A 19,297-nucleotide genomic window follows, 5' to 3' on the forward strand; every position below is an offset into this window, starting at 1 on the left:
ATAATAATCATTCACTTGCACCTTGATAAATTTTTTGACATGTTTTACCATTTTTTTTTGTTTCTTCTAACCTTCGCACTTTTTATTATGATTTCTCTTTACTTAATTATTTGCACAGTTTTACAATAACTTACAAACTAAACGTGGATGATCTTAGTTATGGATACGGAGGTATAGTGTTTACCCTGCCAAACAAATCAATCTTAGCCACAGTTGGGTTGAAGGTTTCAGATTCAAATTCTATGCACCTCACTTTGGGTGTAATATTTACTGCTTGTGTAGAGACTGTGGACTGAAGGTGGATAACAGCCTATAAAAATATAGGAGACTTCAACTTCAATTTGAAATTCTTTGTTTGTATTTTCACCAACTTCCAACAAATTTAATCTTGACATTCATTTTGAACCATTATACAATATGTAGTATTGGATTTTTTTGTGTCGAATGACAAATTTCCGCTATGATTCACCATAAATTAAACCTGTGTGAAATTTTGTTTGTTATATTATTTTATTTTTATAGTAGTAATTTTGCGCTATTTAGTTTCTCCATAGCAGCAGTATCTATCACTATACATTTTTATAATTATATTGTAACTATAATAAGACAGTTTAAGTTTTTATTGCTTGAATTAACATTGTCTGCCATAGGCTATGCAGTGGAAATAGAGCATTGCTCCAGCTGTTCTAGGAAACTGGATTATGTTTTGTGACCCTAATTAGAAAGCATTGTATACATGCTTCACTGAACTATGTAATCTACTTTTTGTAGATAAATCATATACTAGAGATAGAATATTAATCCTCTGATATTATGTAATATAAACTAGTTTTGGTTAGGAATTATGGTCTTCCCTTTGTATTAATAATGAGTGTGCATATTTTAGATTTACCACTTCCAAATATGTAATAATCTATTGCATACTTCCATACATTTTCAATATCACTCAAAAACAAAATGCTGTAGAATTTTTTTTTAGTTATTCATCCAGAAATTTGCATGTAATAATTATTTTATTTTCGCTGAAATTTGTGACTCCTATAACAATTATTGAGCAAAAAGTTATTCATGGATAAATAACCATGATAATTACTCAGGACATATCGAGCAGTTACTGTACCCCCATTCAACTGTGCTAGTCAATGTTTCTGATCATGGTGTATTGGTCCAATTTAAAATGGTTATTTATTAAATTATTATTAACTAAAATTAAACCTGAGGTATCATTAACATTATATTTTTGCAATAACCTTTCTTGCATGGTGTTTGTGTTAACTTTAATTTAGCCTTTGAGGACAGCAATTGTTATCTTCTTATCAAAATGGTCTTCTACAATATACTTTGCAGAAGTTCTAGTGGCTGAATATACAAACTCATTTCTTGCTGTAAGAATTTTTGACGGACTTTTCCACTTTTTTATATTGCGTTCCCTTTTTCTGCTTTCTAAATATTTGACTTATATTTTAGCAACAATATGAAGAAATTAAACAAGCATTAAATGCAGTACCAGCAGATGCAATTAACTTCAATCATCCTGTACTTCAGAGTCTCGCATCTGAAAAGAAGCAAATTTTAAACGGTTGGATTTGAATTTTGCATTTGAGTGCTTTGCTCATAAACGATATTTACTCATTATTTTTCTGTTTCTTTTAACCTTTGTTGCGTTGCTTGGACTAATCAATATTAGCCACAGCCAGGTTGAAAATTTCGGATTTAAACCCTATAAACCTCACCTTGGGTGTAATAATGAAAGGACCCTACACAATCTAAGCATTCTTTAATATTATTAGATGCTATTAGTAAACTTGATACTATTCAGGTTTTCATAGAAAATTTTTGACCGTTTTTTTATCAACATTGAAAGTCTGAAATATGGACCATGGGGAATTCAAAATTCAGATTTCAGGGAGATTTAAAATGCGACTCCGACTGCCGTGAAAACAAGTCACACTCCGATGCTACAGTTCCTATTGTCAGCCTTACTTAAATACTATTCCGGAAATAAAAGTAATTTCTATTATCATTGAATTTATTTTTTCATATTCTGCATAGTTCATCTTGGGGAAGCTAGAGGTGGAGCACAATTCCAACAACAAGTCCAACAAAATCATCTCGTTCAAGAAAAACAACAACAACAACAAGACAGGCTTCAACAAATTGAGGAGGAACGAAGGCAGCGAATTCTTGAGGCACAAAATCATCAGCAGGTTGAACCACAGGGTGTTGGTGGAGGTTGGTGTCTAGAAATATATCGATTAGGCGCTGTACAGTCTCATAGAATTGGTTTAGATAGATTGAATGTAATAATCATTGTAGAATCAGTGGCGTCTTTATAAGTCTATGGAATGGTGTTGATCAAATTATGTAACTTGCCATTTTTTATTGTATACAATTTTTCCTTTTTTGTGCTCAAAGATTTGGACTTAACTAGGTATGTTGACTTGTTACACATTTCTGGTTTAAATCCCATGCCCACCACCTCACACGGGGTGTAATAAATGCTTAAGGCAGGGGTCGGCAACCTACGGCCCGGAACAATATAATCTGCCCCGCGAAGCTTCACTGAAATATAGTAACAAAACAGCTGTTTTGACGATTATATTCCTTACGTAACAGAATTTATTTTGAGACAGGCGTAGACTAAATTATATTATAACCTAACAAGTATATATTTCACAATTACTAGCTTAATGAGCCTATAAGTTAATTATTATTAGACTATTGGCAACAAAAAGCAGAAAAGTTGATGCTAAGTGACGCAGAAAGTATTCAAATGGTCAGTCTTCGCGCGCTGCTTAACATGTAACTTCTGATCGGTGTGAAAAATTTGATTCATCGGTCATCTGTTCGGTTTTTAACTTTATAAAAATATGTGCGGTCTGCCAATGACGTGCAACCTTTAATTTTGGCCCGCGAGCAACAAAAGGTTGCCGACCCCTGGCTTAGGCAATCTTGAGGTGGAAGAATCACGGTGAATTGAGGTGAAAGACCCTAATCAGACGAAACGTTACAGAAATGTATTTGTGTTAGTGTGCACCAACCCTCCTCAATCACTTATATATATAGAATACCGAATCCGGCAGATTCGAGTCCCAAAGTATTCCAATCCCAAAGGATCCGATTACAGGATTACCTAGGTTTCCGCTCTTCGGCGCCATGCGTCAATTTTTGTATTTTGTATTTCTAATTATTAATCAGTGGCGAGCGTTTTCTCTTGCAACGAAATCTCTCTCGTTTGATTGACTTGCGTTTCTCACACGGTGTTATTGCACCTTATTTCGTGTTTTACAATTTCACTATCTAGTTCGCTTATAATAATAATTATTATTGGTGCCAACTGCTGACTTATGGGTGATTTTCCGATTACTCGTTTGCAACAATCCTAAATTTTTGGAATACGTGAAACATTTATTTTAAATCAAATGACTTTTCGCGGCCTTCGAGTTCTCTTGAAATTGATGTGTACCAGACATTAGATGATAAAACATTATTTGCGAATAATTTAGATCAAATTTTACCTTCCAAATTCAAATACAAAGTTATATCGCAAATGCACTCCCAATAAAATACATATTTTAGTCGACAATAAATTCAAAAAGTTTCCACATATGTATAACGATAATAACTGAGAATTAATATTTTGCAATAGAAATGAATCTGTCTCAAGATAATATTTTACGAGTCTTGCTCGCAAAAAATAAACATGCTAACATACTTGATTATAATTGATAGTCGTTCAATTTATTTTACACTATCAATTAACGTGCGGTACTCGTTGCGGCCGCATAAATTGCAGTGGCCTCGGGCGGGACTGTGTGTTTTCTGCCTCTCTCACATTAATAATAATTTGATGTTTTTTTTGTGTTTTACAATTTAGTACTAAAGTGTATAATGCGCTATTTATTTTAACATATATAAATATTTAGCGATCGCGTAAAATTTGAACAATTCAGAGCAAAAAGTAATTTGTTAAAATTCTTATATTTCATTGTCCTGTTTGGTAATGAATAAAACCCAATGCTCAAGGTATTTTCAAATAAATACAAAGGTAGTAGTTTTTTCACAATTTTGCTTTGTTTATATTGTAATCCATCAATCTGGATTTGATTTGAGTATTCTAGAATATTCTAAAATAGTAAATTGTTCTATATTGCCCATCCCTACATAGAAGGAGACTAAGTAGTTAGTCTCGCAAAAACCAAATCACCAGCGCAAAATAATCAGCACTGGTATTTTTATCGCTTAGTGAAGATTGCTTCAAGCATGTTCTTGTGATTAAATATTGCCTAATAATTAGTAAGTTCATTACAAAGTTATCAATCACACACATCTTGTAGAGAGAATTCTTATGGGAGTGTGTGCTCTTAAATTTAGCATGACAGGGTAGTGGATATGAGAGGCTGATCACTGAACTGATTAGGCCATGAGTAATATTAGTTTATTGATGAAGAAGGATAGGGTTTTGGATTATGTATTAGTATATCAATGCCAAATTGCTCTCACAGAGTACAAATTCATATAAATCAGTTCGCAAGTACAAATGTTTATACTTTTTGGAACAGATCAAAATCAAGGCCAGTACATTCCTGTTAAAGAACCTGTGATTGCGCAAACACAACAAAAATATGGTAAAAATGGTAGGTTGATTTAAATTTAGTCTGATTGCTATATATATATATATATCACCTACATAAACTTGAGATTCCTACCTAATTTCTTTTCTAATCAGTGCTGATTCTTCTGCTTTATGACATCTTTAATGATATCTTATTACTTTCAAGCATGAATGCTTTCATTTTCTGACTTATTTGAGAAAAATGCGAAGCACTCTTCATCATATTCCACTTTATTTATGTCATGTCCAGGGATGTGCAAATCGCATAATATGTTCAAATACATTTGTAAAAGGTAAAAAAAATCCTAATTTTTTATGAACTATTCATGATGATTTAATTTGAAAATTTTCTATTCTCACCATTTCTTTTCTGACCTTAACTATTCAGCATTATTCAATTCAATTTCTATACATTTGCTCTGAGTTTTGCAAATTTATATATCAAACATGACCAAATTCACAATATCTTCAATATTCCAGATTTGAAAAAATATTTATTCAATTTTAGAGTAATAAATTATTTGGAGTGGAGCATCCCTGTTTATGTTTTTTATTTTTAATTTTTTGTTTAGTTATTGATATTTGTGCTCTGACTGTCGATCCTGGCCCATGTCATGACGGCAAAATTCGTTTCGGTTATTATGACGGCCTTCAAGCCTGCCGTGGATTTATGTGGGGAGGCTGTGGTGGAAATCAAAATAATTTTGAGTCCATGGAAGAATGTGCAGCAGTTTGCAATGGTAGTTTGTTTAAGAATATATGTATAGAATAATGATATATCCAAATACTGCGTAAGTTACTGATTGACAGTTTATGATTTTTTTGAATGTTTTGATCTTTCAATTTTAAATTTAAAACTATTCTTTCTACTAACGAAGAAGAATGAGTAATTAATCGATTTTTGTCCCTCGTACTATTTTCTAGTCGTGAGTCTCTCATCCGATTTTACACATCATGATCGGAAATCACCAAAACATAATGATTTATTATTAAAAATATCACTTGAAAAAAAATTGAATTTCAAGAAAATTTCAAATTTGGTTGTTTTTAATAAAATAAAATTCATGCATTCCGATACCTTCTTTAATACCCAATTCAGAAATGCAAAAAAATTGAAATTCTTCTTTGTTTTATTCTCTTTTTTTTTTATCAGCGATTGAGTTAAAATCAAATTTTGTTGTAATCAAATTGATGTGTTCTGGATATGATCATCTACCATATGTCTCTTGTAGTTTCCTATATTTCATTGTCTGACACCTTAATTTTACTATATTTGAATATAAAATAATCAATGTAACTTCTGTTTCTCATAATAACTGTGAGCATGAAATATTTAATTTTTAATCTCAACTAAAAATATGTAACTACTTTTGGATTTAGGAGCCTGCTAGGCCTAGAGCTTTGTTTAGAGAAATTTAAATACCATCTTAATTCTGAGCGATACCATTTCAGTAAGTACCGGAATATCTCAGATCTGGCATATCGCCTGCGGGTGTTGGGGAACCTTGCGTCTTCGTTCATCAAAGACTCAAGTCATTCAAATCAGTGTTTTTGGAAAAGTTTTTTCATGACTCACTTGCCATGGCTGATTTTTTTTGCAACCCCCAGGAATAAAAATGAAGTAAAATATGATAAAACAGAGAATATTAGAAAAAAATAAAATAAAACCGACAATACTTTCAATGAGACCGATGTGCTTGTATATTCTTTTGCACAAGATCGAATCTTGACTCAATTTCAGTGATGGTGGGTCTCAGTACAGGTTCCAAATTTAATCGCTATTATGTTCTAACATAGGTTAGTGTCAAAAAGACTTTACAGCGACCCATACACCCATGGATCTCTTTCGTGGCCCACTGTGGGGTCGAGACCTCTGTTTGAATAGCTCTGATCTGAATAACATTACTCAGACTTGTCAACCACCAGTGAGATTTAATTCAGTAATTGCCCCAATTTTTGACTTGATTTGAGTCCCTAACCCATGGCTCACGACTCGGAGTTTTGGGGCTTGTACTTGTACCCAACGCTGCATTCTACCAAATTTATTACACCCTTAGTGCATCCTATTTTCGGAAATAACAACCAACTTCATCAATGAATCAAAATTTTATTAAGATCCAAAGAGAAGATATATTGAAAAAGAATTGACAGAAGAACAGCAAGTTGTAGCAATGCAGAAAGCTGGAATGTTAGATCAAGTTGCTGCTGATAATAATGACAAAGATGTCAAACAACCTGATAATAATGACCAGGTACAAGAATAATTTATCTTCAATATAGTGATATATTTTACGAACGCTCATAATTGTCATCAGGACTCGAGTAACAGAAAGTTATGCTAGATTTAGAAAATGAAACTAACGTTACAGAAATACATTTGTGTCGGTGTGCAGCAAGACTCATGGATTAAATTTTAAAAAACGAATATGACTACTGGCTGACCAAAATTTAAGCTATGGCTATCATCTCAGAGGAAACCAAAATTTGAATTACAAAAACTGTGACGTATGTGAGCCTTTTCATTGTCTGTTGAGATTTCTTGAGACAACTTTGCTAGATGCCATTAGATATAAAGTCTGAAATAACTGAAACAATCTTCAAAGTTCCCTAGGCAATGCCGACCTGACATCGTTCCGGACCTTCAAAAACACAGTAGCTTCCTGCATATAAGTAAATGCCCATGCAGACTCTTGTTTGGAGTGTAAGTCTTTTAAAAACATCATACAAAAAACTTATGGTTGACTTATTTATTGTTTATATTTTTTTAAAACATCAGGATGATGAAGAACAGAGATTGACTGAAGAAGAGGAGTTACGAGCAAGACAACAAGAAGAGGAGGCTCGGAAGGAGCTTCAGAAACAGAGTGACATGAATCCTAATGTAAATTAAAATAATGATCAACCTGTCTATATTTAGCTCATTTGGTTCATCAGAACAAGGCTCAGCAAAAATGTCTTCATACACTAAAAATTTAAAACCTGACCAATTTTTTATTCCCAAATTTGATATTAATTTCCCAACTTTGAACTGGAATATAAATGAACAAAATGTGTGAGAGAACTTTGCGACAGGCAAAATCATTTTTTACATCATCTCATGTCATCATTTTTTAAGTCTCACATTCTCGAAATAATTCGCAACCTTTGTCAAAAGTATTTGTTTAACTGCAAAGTACTCTCAATTTAATTTGAACTTTGTTCTTATCGCCCATACAACATGTGCATATTTGTCCTCAATTCACAGACAAATTATCTACTGGGAATTTGTGTCTAAATTTGAAATTTTTGAAGTTTGAATTGTGCTTCCAGATGTCTGGATGCGGTATCAACATTTTCAGTCAAAACAAATTATGAAATCGTTGAAGTTGGTTTTGTAATTATAGTTTTGCTATTCTGGTATCTTAAACATTGGAATATTGAGATTTGGATTTTTGGATGCGAGTTATAGGCTAATAACTTTTCTTGAATACCTGTCCATTAGGGCAGTGGTTCCCAACCTTTTTATCCTGGCGGACCGGTAAAATTAAATTAAATGTACTGGCGGACCGGCAAAAATTGGAATGACGGGAACAGAAAAGAATAACATATATGTGCCTAATATAATGCAACGTCGGACACTCAATATGCTTCTAGACAAAAAAGGCACACTTGAAAACATTTCACACGAAGAAAAACTATCAAATAATGTGCCGGCCAAAAATTGAAACGGGTGAAACATAAAATAATACCATATATTTGCGTAATGAAATGCAGTGTTGGGCACCCATTATGCGTAAGAATGGCATACATAAAATATCTCACATAAAAACATGTACATGCCAAATCATGTAAAAACACAATTAACTCTAGTGAGAATTTTGCTGCTGTTTCGTTCTACATATATATAGGATTGCAAACGAGGCCTCAAAGAAGTTACTGCAACACGTGGCTCTGCAGCGGCGTAAAGTCGATTTCTTTGCTTCGTTTTAATTAAAGCTAGGGATGATAATGTTTTTTTGCATAACGCAAGTAACTGGTTGAAAATACGGACAACAGTTTGATTGCTCTATTACTTAGCGATGGGTATTCGCAATGTGTATATATGCTCATTGGTATTCGTTATCAAGAGATATCCAAAATTGTGACAGTGATTCTTTTTTAAATCTGGACTGTAAAGTAAAATCCCAATTTTAATCAAGCTTTTTCTTTTTCATCGGGTTCATAATATTAATCACTCTGTAGTTGACCGACGCCTCAAACGAAATGAATTTACATTACAATGACAAAGTCGTCGGTAACTTGGCACCAGGCCCAATCCTACTGTGTCTGTTCAAAATACTGGAAAAAATATCAGCGACCCATGCTTTTTTGCGTGTTTCGTGACCACCTGTAGGGTCGCAACAAGTTCATATCTTACTGGGATATTATACTGTTCTTTTCTGTTTTCTGGTTCGAACAAAGAAATATGCATAACATTTTATATGGATTGTCATATTAATCAGAAAAAGCATGCAGAACAGAAAAAGCACGCCTGCCGATTTTTAGGTTTCTGAATCTTGCGAGATTTGATGGAGCGATAAATCGCAGGCACCAATATGTCGCGGAAGACGTCGCAATATGACGGCGAAAGAGAAATTGCGCAATAAACAAACGCAACCTCGTTTTCGGCCAAGCGATTTAGACGGCATAAAAACAACGAAATTTCTTGCGGACCGGCAAAAAAGCTTCGGAAGCGGACTGGCGGTTGGGAACCACTGCATTAGGGCACAGTAGCAACAACTAATCATACAGTATTTTTAGTCTGTGAATTATCCCTTTTCCACAATATTTTCAATTTATTATCTATGATAGTTTGAAGAAGATGGAAGACATGACGCTGATCCTTTAGAAGAATTGAAAGAAAATTCAAAGAGGCAATATGAAGTTGCAAAGAATCAACAGGCTGATATGGAGAAATTAGTTGAACAACAGCAACAAAGAGGCAAGTAGAATGAAACTGTAACTCACTCGATAGTATACTTGAATACGAGGAAGAAATGCTCAAATATTTGATAAAAGTCCAATGACTGACTGCACTACTGGAAGGGTATGCGACACACACATAGAAATGTGACCGAGCACTAAGTTCGTAAAATCAAACGAAAGACAGTCGTGACATACGCGGCCACTCTTGATGCAATAAAAAGGTGTTTCCATGAATTAAATTGAAATAGGTAAAATTTGGGTGAAATATCGGATCCTAAAGGTCTTAAGATGAAATTTGAAAAAAAAAAAAAAAAGTAATAGCTCTTTAATGACTACCGGTATTTCCATATTTAAGATTAGTTACAGAGAAAATAATTTTTTTGCACCAAAAAGTTGCCCAACAACAACTAGTTAGCAAAACGATCCACATGGTTTACAAACTTGTGTCTTGTTGCTGATTGCTGTATTCAGGAGACATAAATTGATAGCCTAGCCTTGAAAACTAGGTGGAGGGTATACCTGAACCCTCAGTATATCCTATTGTTATTAGAGTGAGAGGCTTTCAAGTTTCAACAAGTTTCAAGTTTCGTTACAAAAGTTTTCTGACCCTCACACCTGAGTCCTGAAGCAATTGTTGCATTTGGTTTTTCTCGCCAAGAAATGCTTGTTTATATGGGAATGATGTTGTGCAAGCAGTTTACTGAACATTTCATTAACCCAGGATAATCAATGTCCACATTTCGGAGACCTTGAATGTTTGTTTACCTTACCCCCGTACTGCTAACAGTGCAGTTAACCATAGTTAATTAATGAAAATAGGTTTTTTTTTCTCTGGTGGATAAAAGTTTGTTATAGACTTTCTACTTATTGATCCCCAATAGATCAGCAAGCATTGCCACCTCAGCCCCAGGAAAATGATCAGATTGAAGCAAAGATAGAAGATGATGAAGAACATCCAGGAAATGAAGAGGAAGAAGAAGATGAGGAGGAGAATCTTCAGAACGATGATGATAATGGAGAAGTTTATTACAGAAACGATAATAATGCTGCACACGAAGAAGAGGAAGATGAAGGAATCAATGTGGATCGTAAGATTTTGTTATAAATGATTACTCAAGTCAAACTATTTGAGGAGCAGAGCAATAATTTTTCTTACTGTAGTCGAAGACCAAAATTTCATAAAACTGGAGTGACACTTAGAGGGCTGACATCAGTGGCTGTTGTTTCGTTTTGAACTGCAGCCCCATGAACCTCTGCCTTCACCCAGGAGATAAGCATTGTAAATTCAGCATGAACCACACTTAATTATGGATTGCTTCATGTATTTAATCCGAACAAGGCTCTATGTGAGCAATACTTTTAATAAGCTATAAGGTTTAGGAAACCATACTAAGCATATAAAAATGGTTGAAATGTTGGGCCCTCCGAACGAGAATGATAATGAAGAAATTTATTACAGAAACGATAACAAATTGAATGATACATGTATTCGAGCCAAGCAGGGTTTTATGTGATTCGGTACTTTTAGTAAGCTATAAGGTTTGGAAAATCATAAAAAGCATATTAAAATGGTTGAAATGTCTCTTCGGTTCTACATATACAGGATACCAATTTTGATATATCCTGGTCACGTGGTCAGGTTTAATAATTACCAGCACTTTAACTTGAGATATAAAATCCCTAAAATTCATTTCATCATGGTATATTTCATTAGTACATTTCTGATTATGTTATGTACTTTTCACAGCTGAGCTATTGGCAAATATATCAAAGAATGCCCAATAAAATTTGTTCCTGATGTTAGCAAATATATCAAAGAATGCTCAATAAACTTTGTTCCGGATGTTGTAATATCAAGCGTGACGCTATAGTCACTGTTAGGTGTATTTAGTCACACAAATTACTTTTACCTTGCCCCACTCTTTTCATAACTATGTATAAAATTATTATTACATGACAACTAGATTCATAATTGGGTGATTCTACTTAAAAAAGGAGCAGAGATACCTGATGCACCACAGTACTGAATATTGAAGTAGTAAGGTTTTTTTTAAAACTTGCACGATCGAACTTAAAATATGTTAAAACGTACAATATTACCAAAATTGTAAACTAGTTGAACAAACGAGATAGCTAAAAACTGTCTTGAGTTAAATTTTAAATTAGTAGTGTTACTTAAAACTGTGAAGGAATTCCCTCCCCCTCTTGAACAAATATTAATGTTTTTAGGAGATGAAATTTTGCTTTTTATTCGTTGTAGTTATGGAATTTTTATGCGAAGTGAGGAAGGGGGAAACAGGGATCCAAAATAGGCAAAACTGTCCCTAATCTCATCTATTCACACAAGCAAACAGGGTACATTAATAACGAAAGACCAGTGCTAAAAAATGTTGACATAAATGTCATTAATAATATTGGAAACAATAGTGTTGGCCAAATATTGCTATTAAAAGACTATCACATGAAGGTGTGCTGAATGTCATGCCATGGTGAATAATTGGGGGTCTCTGTGGAACTCCAAGATTATTTTTTATTCTAATTCATAATTATATTACAATAGATTATTGGGGACTTCTTCTATTATTGTGCACTGGAAATTCAAAATTAATTAGTCTCATATTTGGCACAGAAAAGCAACTTTTCCTCACCCCAACTACAACAACAATTTAGTATAGTGATCCATAAATATACCCAATGTCCAACAAGGAAAAGCTAGACTTACCAAGAAAAAGTAACAAACCAAGGTTAATCAGTTGAACATGTACAGGGTGACCTAAAAAAAAACGGAACCCATACAATATGTTTCAGATGGACTGAATTCTGTTTTTTGGGTCACCGTATGCTTCATTCTAATTACAGATCCAGGAGAAGACCCAGATGACAGAGTAGAAAAAAATGAAGATGACGACAATGTACAAGTTGATCTTCCACCTGCTGCTAGGGTGGCTGGTGACAATCCTGAAGCAGTAATGAATGCTCCACCTCCTAATCAAGATGGCATTGATTCCAAGGATATCAATGGACAAGATATTTATGAACAAGATGTATGTAAATTGTTATTAGAGTTCAACTTTGTTAATATATTGAAACTCCTGTACATCTCTTTTCATTGTCACTGTGTGAGTTCACCACCAGATTACGTTGAGTTCGAAGCGGAAAAATTAGTAAATTTTTACCGTGTAATATTAACAGTTAATTTTTTTTACTGTGTTTTGTATTATTTCACTTCTATCTAGGCTTGGCCTAAGCCACTCTTAGGTAAGGGGCTACTATATTTTTAAAAAAATCAGAATATTTCTGGTTGCCTACTGGATTGGGCTGAGGTTTAACGCAAGATATTCAACCTGATATGACAATATGTCCAGTCTTTTTTTTTTGTCTTGGTTACAGTTCTGAAATATTTCGTTTACAAATCTGTGTTTATTTTTCTTTGGACTGTTTGCTTATATTTGTCTGATGAAAGGCCTCTATGCATAGTGTTATGTGTATGGAATAGAGATGTATCAGATGAGCAATTTTGAGAGCTGATTTTGCGATATTACTGGATATGAATTATCCTTAATAATTCCTGAAACCAAATATCTGGCAAACGAATCCCATACCCAAAATGACTGGTAACCGAACGTGAATGCCATATAATTAAGCCGTCTCATAGACTTTTTTCCCCGGGATAAATATGAAAATCCTATTCTATAATTTATCCTGCAAATAAATTTTCTTAAACTCTGGAAATTGCAATTTTCCTATTTTGCAATCGTAATTAAGATTTTATCTGCTTTTTACTAGGAGCAAGAAGAACAAGATGGAAAGGAAGAGGAGGATGAAAAAGAAGATGCAATAGAATACAGAGAAGATAATCAGCAGGAGGAGAAGGGTGGGGAAGATGAAAATGGAGAAGATGTAGAAGAAGATTATGGTGATGAACCTGGTCGAGAAGATGACAATAGAAACAACGATTCTCCCAAACAGGAGGATGATAATAATTATGACAATTACGAAAATGAAGAAAATGATCCACAAGAAGAAAAAAAGAGGAGAGTACGACTTTGGGAACGAGAGCAGAATGACAAAGTTTTTGAATCACATAAAGGCATACAAGATATGATACCAAAAAATGCAAAACATATAAAAGAAATGTAGCGAAAAAAAATTTAAAACAAATTATGATGAATTTTTATCCTTGCTTCCATTATATATAAGCGCCTTTATTATTATACTTTAGTACACATTGATTACAGTGGAAAATATTTTCTGTGCCATACACCAGTGGTTCCCAACCTTTCTACCCTGGCGGACCGGTAAAATTAAATTAAATGTACTCGCGGACCGGCGAAAAATTGAAATGACCGGAACATAAAAGAATAACATATATTTGCGTAATACAATGCAATGTCGGGCACTCAATATGCATCTAGAGTCTAGACAAAAAGGCACACTTAAAAACAGCTCACACGAAGAAAAACTATCAAATAATGTGACGGCCAAAAATATTTGCGTAATGAAATGCAGTGCTGGGCACCCATTATGCGTAAGAAAGGCACACATAAAACATCTCACATAAAAAACATGTACATGTCAAATCATGTAATTGGCACCAGGCTCAAAATCCTACTTTGTCTGCTCAAGATACTGGAAAAGATCTCAGCGGCCCATGCTTTTTTGCGCTCCTCGTGACCACCTGCCATATTTTACTCTGGAGTATTATACTTTTCTTGACGGTTTTTTGGTTTGAACAAAGAAATATTCATAACGTTTTATTTGGATAGTCATATTAATCAGGAAAAGCATGCAAAACAGAGAAAGCACGCGTGCCAATTTTTAGGTTTCTGAATCTTGAGAGATTTGATGGAGCGCATTTACGATGAGCAAAAAGTGTGATTACTTGGCGCCAAGATGTCGCGGAAGAGAAATTGCGTAATAAATCGACCTAGTCTTCAGTAAAGAGATCGGAGCGCATTCGAGATGAATCGGAGCCGAAAAAGCGAAAAGTATGATTACTCGGCGCCAAGATGTCGCAATATGACGGCGGAAGAGAAATTGCGTAATAAACCAACGCGACCTCGTCCTCGGTAGAGCGATTTAGACGGCATAAAAACAACAAAGCACCGAAATGTTTTCGCGGACCGGCGGTTGGGAACCAATGCCATACACAACCAAACCCGTGATATAGAATAGAATGTCGTCTTAAAATAAACCAAATATGCTACAATTGGCATAGCAGTTTCTTAGTTATAGATTTGCGAGCATGTTTTCATTGCATATTTCAATAAGATCTGTAAAGGGCTCTAGGTAATCGGCTAGGATGCCTATTTCTAGATACTTAATATGTTGGAGAAACTAAATTCCTCAACTTGGAAGACTCAAGATGACAAAGCAGTTTTGTATTTTTTTACTATCTGTTCAACTTCATTCTGATAAAGGGTCGAGGTAAGCTGCTTATAGGTTTTTATAATTTCTAGGTATTTCATATGTTGGGAAATTAAAATCTTTCATTCCTACAAAGCCTAGACATCTTATTGCACCCTGTGAAAAACTGAAATTATAACCCCTGAATCCTGATATACAAACTGCAAAACTTGCATAATTTGTCCAATTTGTTTTCTCGTCACTCGACAATAGCATCTATTTGTCTAAATTGTTTCATTACATGATTCACATCGGGATTAATAATTAAAGATAAAATCATTTAATCATGGTATATTGCGCAAGCCTAGCCACTGACATGAATTTATATATTTTGGAGTTTTTAGGTCTAGCATATGTAGTATTTTATTTTAACTCTACTTTCTTATAGTTTGTTATTTAAAGTGTCATTTTCATATATTATATTGCACTGAATCACTCTATTTTTTGATTTAGTAAGTTAGGGGTCGTTACCGTCACATGTATTTGGCATTCCTTAGGAAAATTCTTCTCCTTCAAGTGGTAAATATGATGAAATTTTGCAGTTTTTTTCAAGAAAGTTTGTGTTATATCACAAAATAGTTTTCCTGTTTAAGCAAAAAAAATACACACTCTACACTGAACCTTGCAACCTACCTGGAAATTTTATTACACAATATCCCGTTTGTTTCACAGTAATTATATATGTTATGCAGGTATTGTCAAATCTGATCAATTGAAAATTTTCATTACATGCTGGGAAAATATTTAAATTATGGAATATATGATATAATGAGTTATGTTCAGCATAAAACAGTCACAAACTTTTATATATTTGTCTAAACTGAATTTGAGGAGAAAATACAAGATAAATATTATTCTGTTGTATTCTCGATCATTTTCATAAGTGTCTCTGTTTCTGATTAATTAGGTAATCGAAGCATTGTATAATCACTTGTTGGACATAAAATTTCCACATGACTATCAAGTCTATGACTATGGTCACAAGTATACTTGATTGAGATTAAGTCTCATCTAAAAGAGTGTAGAAAAAAAAGAACAAATTCGGAAAGTTTTCACTAAAGCAAATCATTAGCCTACTCTATAATCTATGCTAACTTGTCTCACCGGCAACCTTAAGCTTACTATATTGACATATTTAACTTGTTATAGAGTCAGCAAAAACACCTATAGACTATCCCAATAATACCATGGAGTATTAATATTATCATATTTGATGATCATTTTACTCACTAAATGATGATAAGTGTCTCTGTTTCCGATTAATTAAGTAATCGAAGCATTGTATAGTCGCTTATTAGACATAAAATTTCCAGATTACCATCAAGTCTATACATGACTTTGGCCACAAGTATACTTGATTGAGATTAAGTCTCATCTAAAAGAGTGTAGAAACAAAAGAACAAATTCAGAAAGTTTTCACTAAAGCAGCAGTTCCTAATCTTTTTATAAATTGCTTAACATTTGGTCAAACAAAAGCGTATTTAGCCATTCAAGGGTTATGTAATTTATTGAGAACAAAATGCGACAATCAAATTACTTTGAAATTTTTTTTGGTGCAAAATACTTTGAATGTGACAAAACCGACTTTAAATTTTCACTGTCTTCCTGATCAGTTGTTAAAATTGGTTGCTTGAATTTAGGTCAAATCCTGTTCCTAATCCGGGAAAATATGCAAAGAATATTTATTCTTATTTGGATCTAAGTTCAGAACTCTTAAAAGAAGCAAAAGACAAGTTTTCCCTGTTTTATCCTTGTCTAGTCTGTTTCTTTTTGGTACACAATTTACCAAAAGTATCAATGTCTAATAAAACAGAAAATAAAGAAAAACACAAGTGAGATTTGGATATTTATCTTCAAAAAGAAAGGGGAAATTATACCTAGATGAAAAATCTGATTGTTGTGTAATGATAATTTGGTTGTGTAGGTATACATAATAAAAACAGTTTCTCACTTGCAAAAATTACTTACTTTTCTATATATTATCTTGTCAAATGTAATTCTGTTTTTGTCTCTGAGCATGTTACTTTTTTCATAGAATCGCATTCATGTTCTCAGTAGAAGAACAGCATGTGATATCATGTTGCCATAACTATGTACAAGTTGTCTAATAAGGATAAATAACAAAACATAAAGCATAAATGAGGGAAATAATTCCATTTTGAAATGGTGCTGAAAATCAGCCACTGTTTAGTGTCCAAATACTAGCAATATTGTTCTTGTTTCAAGTGCTCAATTCAAGAGAAATTTGTATTTAATTTATTATTTATGTGATATTTCAGGGTTGTTTATAATATGATGATAATGTAGTTATGGTAAATATCTTGTGAATTGGAATGTGCTTTCCCAGTTACAAAAAAAAACTCATACAGCACACATGGTGAACGTGTGAAAAACGTGGGACATGATTATGTACATTTCGTGTAATTTATCATCTGAATGTAATTATCTCTGTTAAATATTACTTCCAACTTAAAATCTTATGAGTGGCATAGTATTACATAATATAAGAGAGGATAGGTTTCGGGAAACCTGCATGGAAGCAATTTGCTTGCCAAGTCTTCGAAGCATGCTGTCATTAATTAATTCTCTTTATTCTATTCCAGTTCACAAATTTGGGTCCAATTCTGATTAATTGATTGTAACTTTAAACTTGAAGCTGATGATTGCTTGTGTTTTTACCTGTAGCTGATTAGCATAGGAATTACCTACATGCATTTATTAGTTGGCTGTGTTCACTAACCAGTTATTGATCAGACCACTGTTTCTGTGGATTTTTTGCATTTACATTATGCAGTGCAAGGTGGTTTCATCATCCTGTCATTTCTGCTAGTTATAAACAATTATGGTGCTCTTATAATATTGGTACTTTATTATGCTTTTACTCGAATCGATGTTATCATCATCATAGTAAGAAGTACATATCAGAATTCTGACTGAATTTCAAATGCAGATATTTCAACTTTGATTGCATTTAATTTAAATTTGTTCTCAAACTTTTTAAGCCCTCACCTCCTTTTTAGAATTTGTTAAGTCTTGTGCCCCACCTCAAAAATAATTACGTAGCTAACAATAAGCTACAAATAGCAGATAGTAAAGCGAAAGTACGTTTTATTGAAAAAAAAGTGTTGAAAATATGTGGATGGAACGTAAATATCCAAAATAATCGAAATCTGACAAATATTTTTAATTAGCCTCACGCCCCCTCAAAAAATTGTCTCACCCCCTTGTATGGCGCGCCCCACTGTTTGAGAACCACTGCTATAGAGGTACATTTTTATAAAATTCACAGAATTTTTGTAATTCTATATAAAGTTGAAACCGATAATGAGTTTTCGAAAATGACCAAATTAGCTACAGGTTAAAGGGTGGCTGTTCGAAATGCACTTGAATATGTCTCTGATTTAATTTCTTTTGCAAATGTGCTGCTTTCATTGATTTTAGTTTGGATAAGATTTCTTCTAAATTTTGTAAGATTTTGAGATCATACTACTTACTGTGATAACTGCCATGGGTCTTGGTAAACTTTTGCTACACAGTGAAAAAATATGTATCTTAACCCATTTCAAACTATATTACCGTAATAAGATTCTTTATTTGCATGTGCATTTTTAGTTATGTTCTTCTTGAGTTGAAGCCACAACTATAATAGCTTACAGTGGTCCATTTATACTTATTATATATGTAGTAATTTGAATGAAGCATTTACTAAGATGGTGGCCAAAATTCTAATTTTCAAGTCTAACATGAAGTAACACAAATTATTAATATACATTAACCCTCTGGCACGCTTAGCTTTATTGTATTGACTGGGGTACTGAAGCCAGAAAAAAATCATTTAACAGACTTACTATTCGGAATCTAATTTTTTCCGCTTACCCTTTCTTCGAAAGCTTTCAACCTCTTATACCTGTGTATTTGTCTTCTAGTAGCTAAAATATTATATGATGGCAAGCTTATTAAATTTATGTGCGAAAATACACATATTTATTTACATTGTTTTTCATATCTGATTTTGTTTCAAGTTGAGAGAGTTTCAAATTTGTAACTGGGTATAGAGCAGCGAGCGTGTATGTGTTTGCCGTCGACATAACACTACCATGAATTGTCATTTGATGGGACGTATTGTGCTAAACGTTAAGGTTGGGGACCGCACCGCTGTACACTGCTTGTGGGGTTGGAAGGTGTTGATCATGGCTTATTCCACGAGCCCACGTTTGCGGATGTAATTCCATTAATTGGGAATAAACGTGGAAACACCCGGCGCAAGTAGGCTACATTTACAACATTGGCCGAGCACGAGGACATACGAATTTCCCTGGGTGTAGTTGGTCA

At 33.6% G+C, this 19,297-nt stretch overlaps 1 protein-coding gene across 5 annotated transcripts in view; it reads left to right on the plus strand.

The window, feature by feature from the left end:
• The window catches only part of LOC120327588 (uncharacterized), a 29,410-nt gene extending 10,449 nt beyond the window's left edge, over nucleotides 1–18,961 (plus strand). For 2 of the 5 annotated variants that reach the window (XM_078114711.1, XM_078114713.1), the window contains 10 exons: nucleotides 1,468–1,579; nucleotides 2,053–2,232; nucleotides 4,563–4,637; nucleotides 5,188–5,355; nucleotides 6,731–6,867; nucleotides 7,392–7,496; nucleotides 9,446–9,575; nucleotides 10,441–10,647; nucleotides 12,419–12,603; nucleotides 13,346–18,961. In XM_078114711.1, coding sequence (XP_077970837.1) covers nucleotides 1,468–1,579; nucleotides 2,053–2,232; nucleotides 4,563–4,637; nucleotides 5,188–5,355; nucleotides 6,731–6,867; nucleotides 7,392–7,496; nucleotides 9,446–9,575; nucleotides 10,441–10,647; nucleotides 12,419–12,603; nucleotides 13,346–13,699 — 1,653 coding nt within the window. In that variant the 3' untranslated portion in view covers nucleotides 13,700–18,961. The remainder of the gene's footprint in view (nucleotides 1–1,467; nucleotides 1,580–2,052; nucleotides 2,233–4,562; nucleotides 4,638–5,187; nucleotides 5,356–6,730; nucleotides 6,868–7,391; nucleotides 7,497–9,445; nucleotides 9,576–10,440; nucleotides 10,648–12,418; nucleotides 12,604–13,345) is intronic. The other 3 variants (XM_078114714.1, XM_078114712.1, XM_078114715.1) reach the window with 3 other exon arrangements.
• The last annotated feature ends 336 nt before the right edge of the window (nucleotides 18,962–19,297 follow it).

Source organism: Styela clava, chromosome 7 (genome assembly GCF_964204865.1).
Source record: "Styela clava chromosome 7, kaStyClav1.hap1.2, whole genome shotgun sequence".
Lineage (NCBI taxonomy): Eukaryota > Metazoa > Chordata > Ascidiacea > Stolidobranchia > Styelidae > Styela > Styela clava.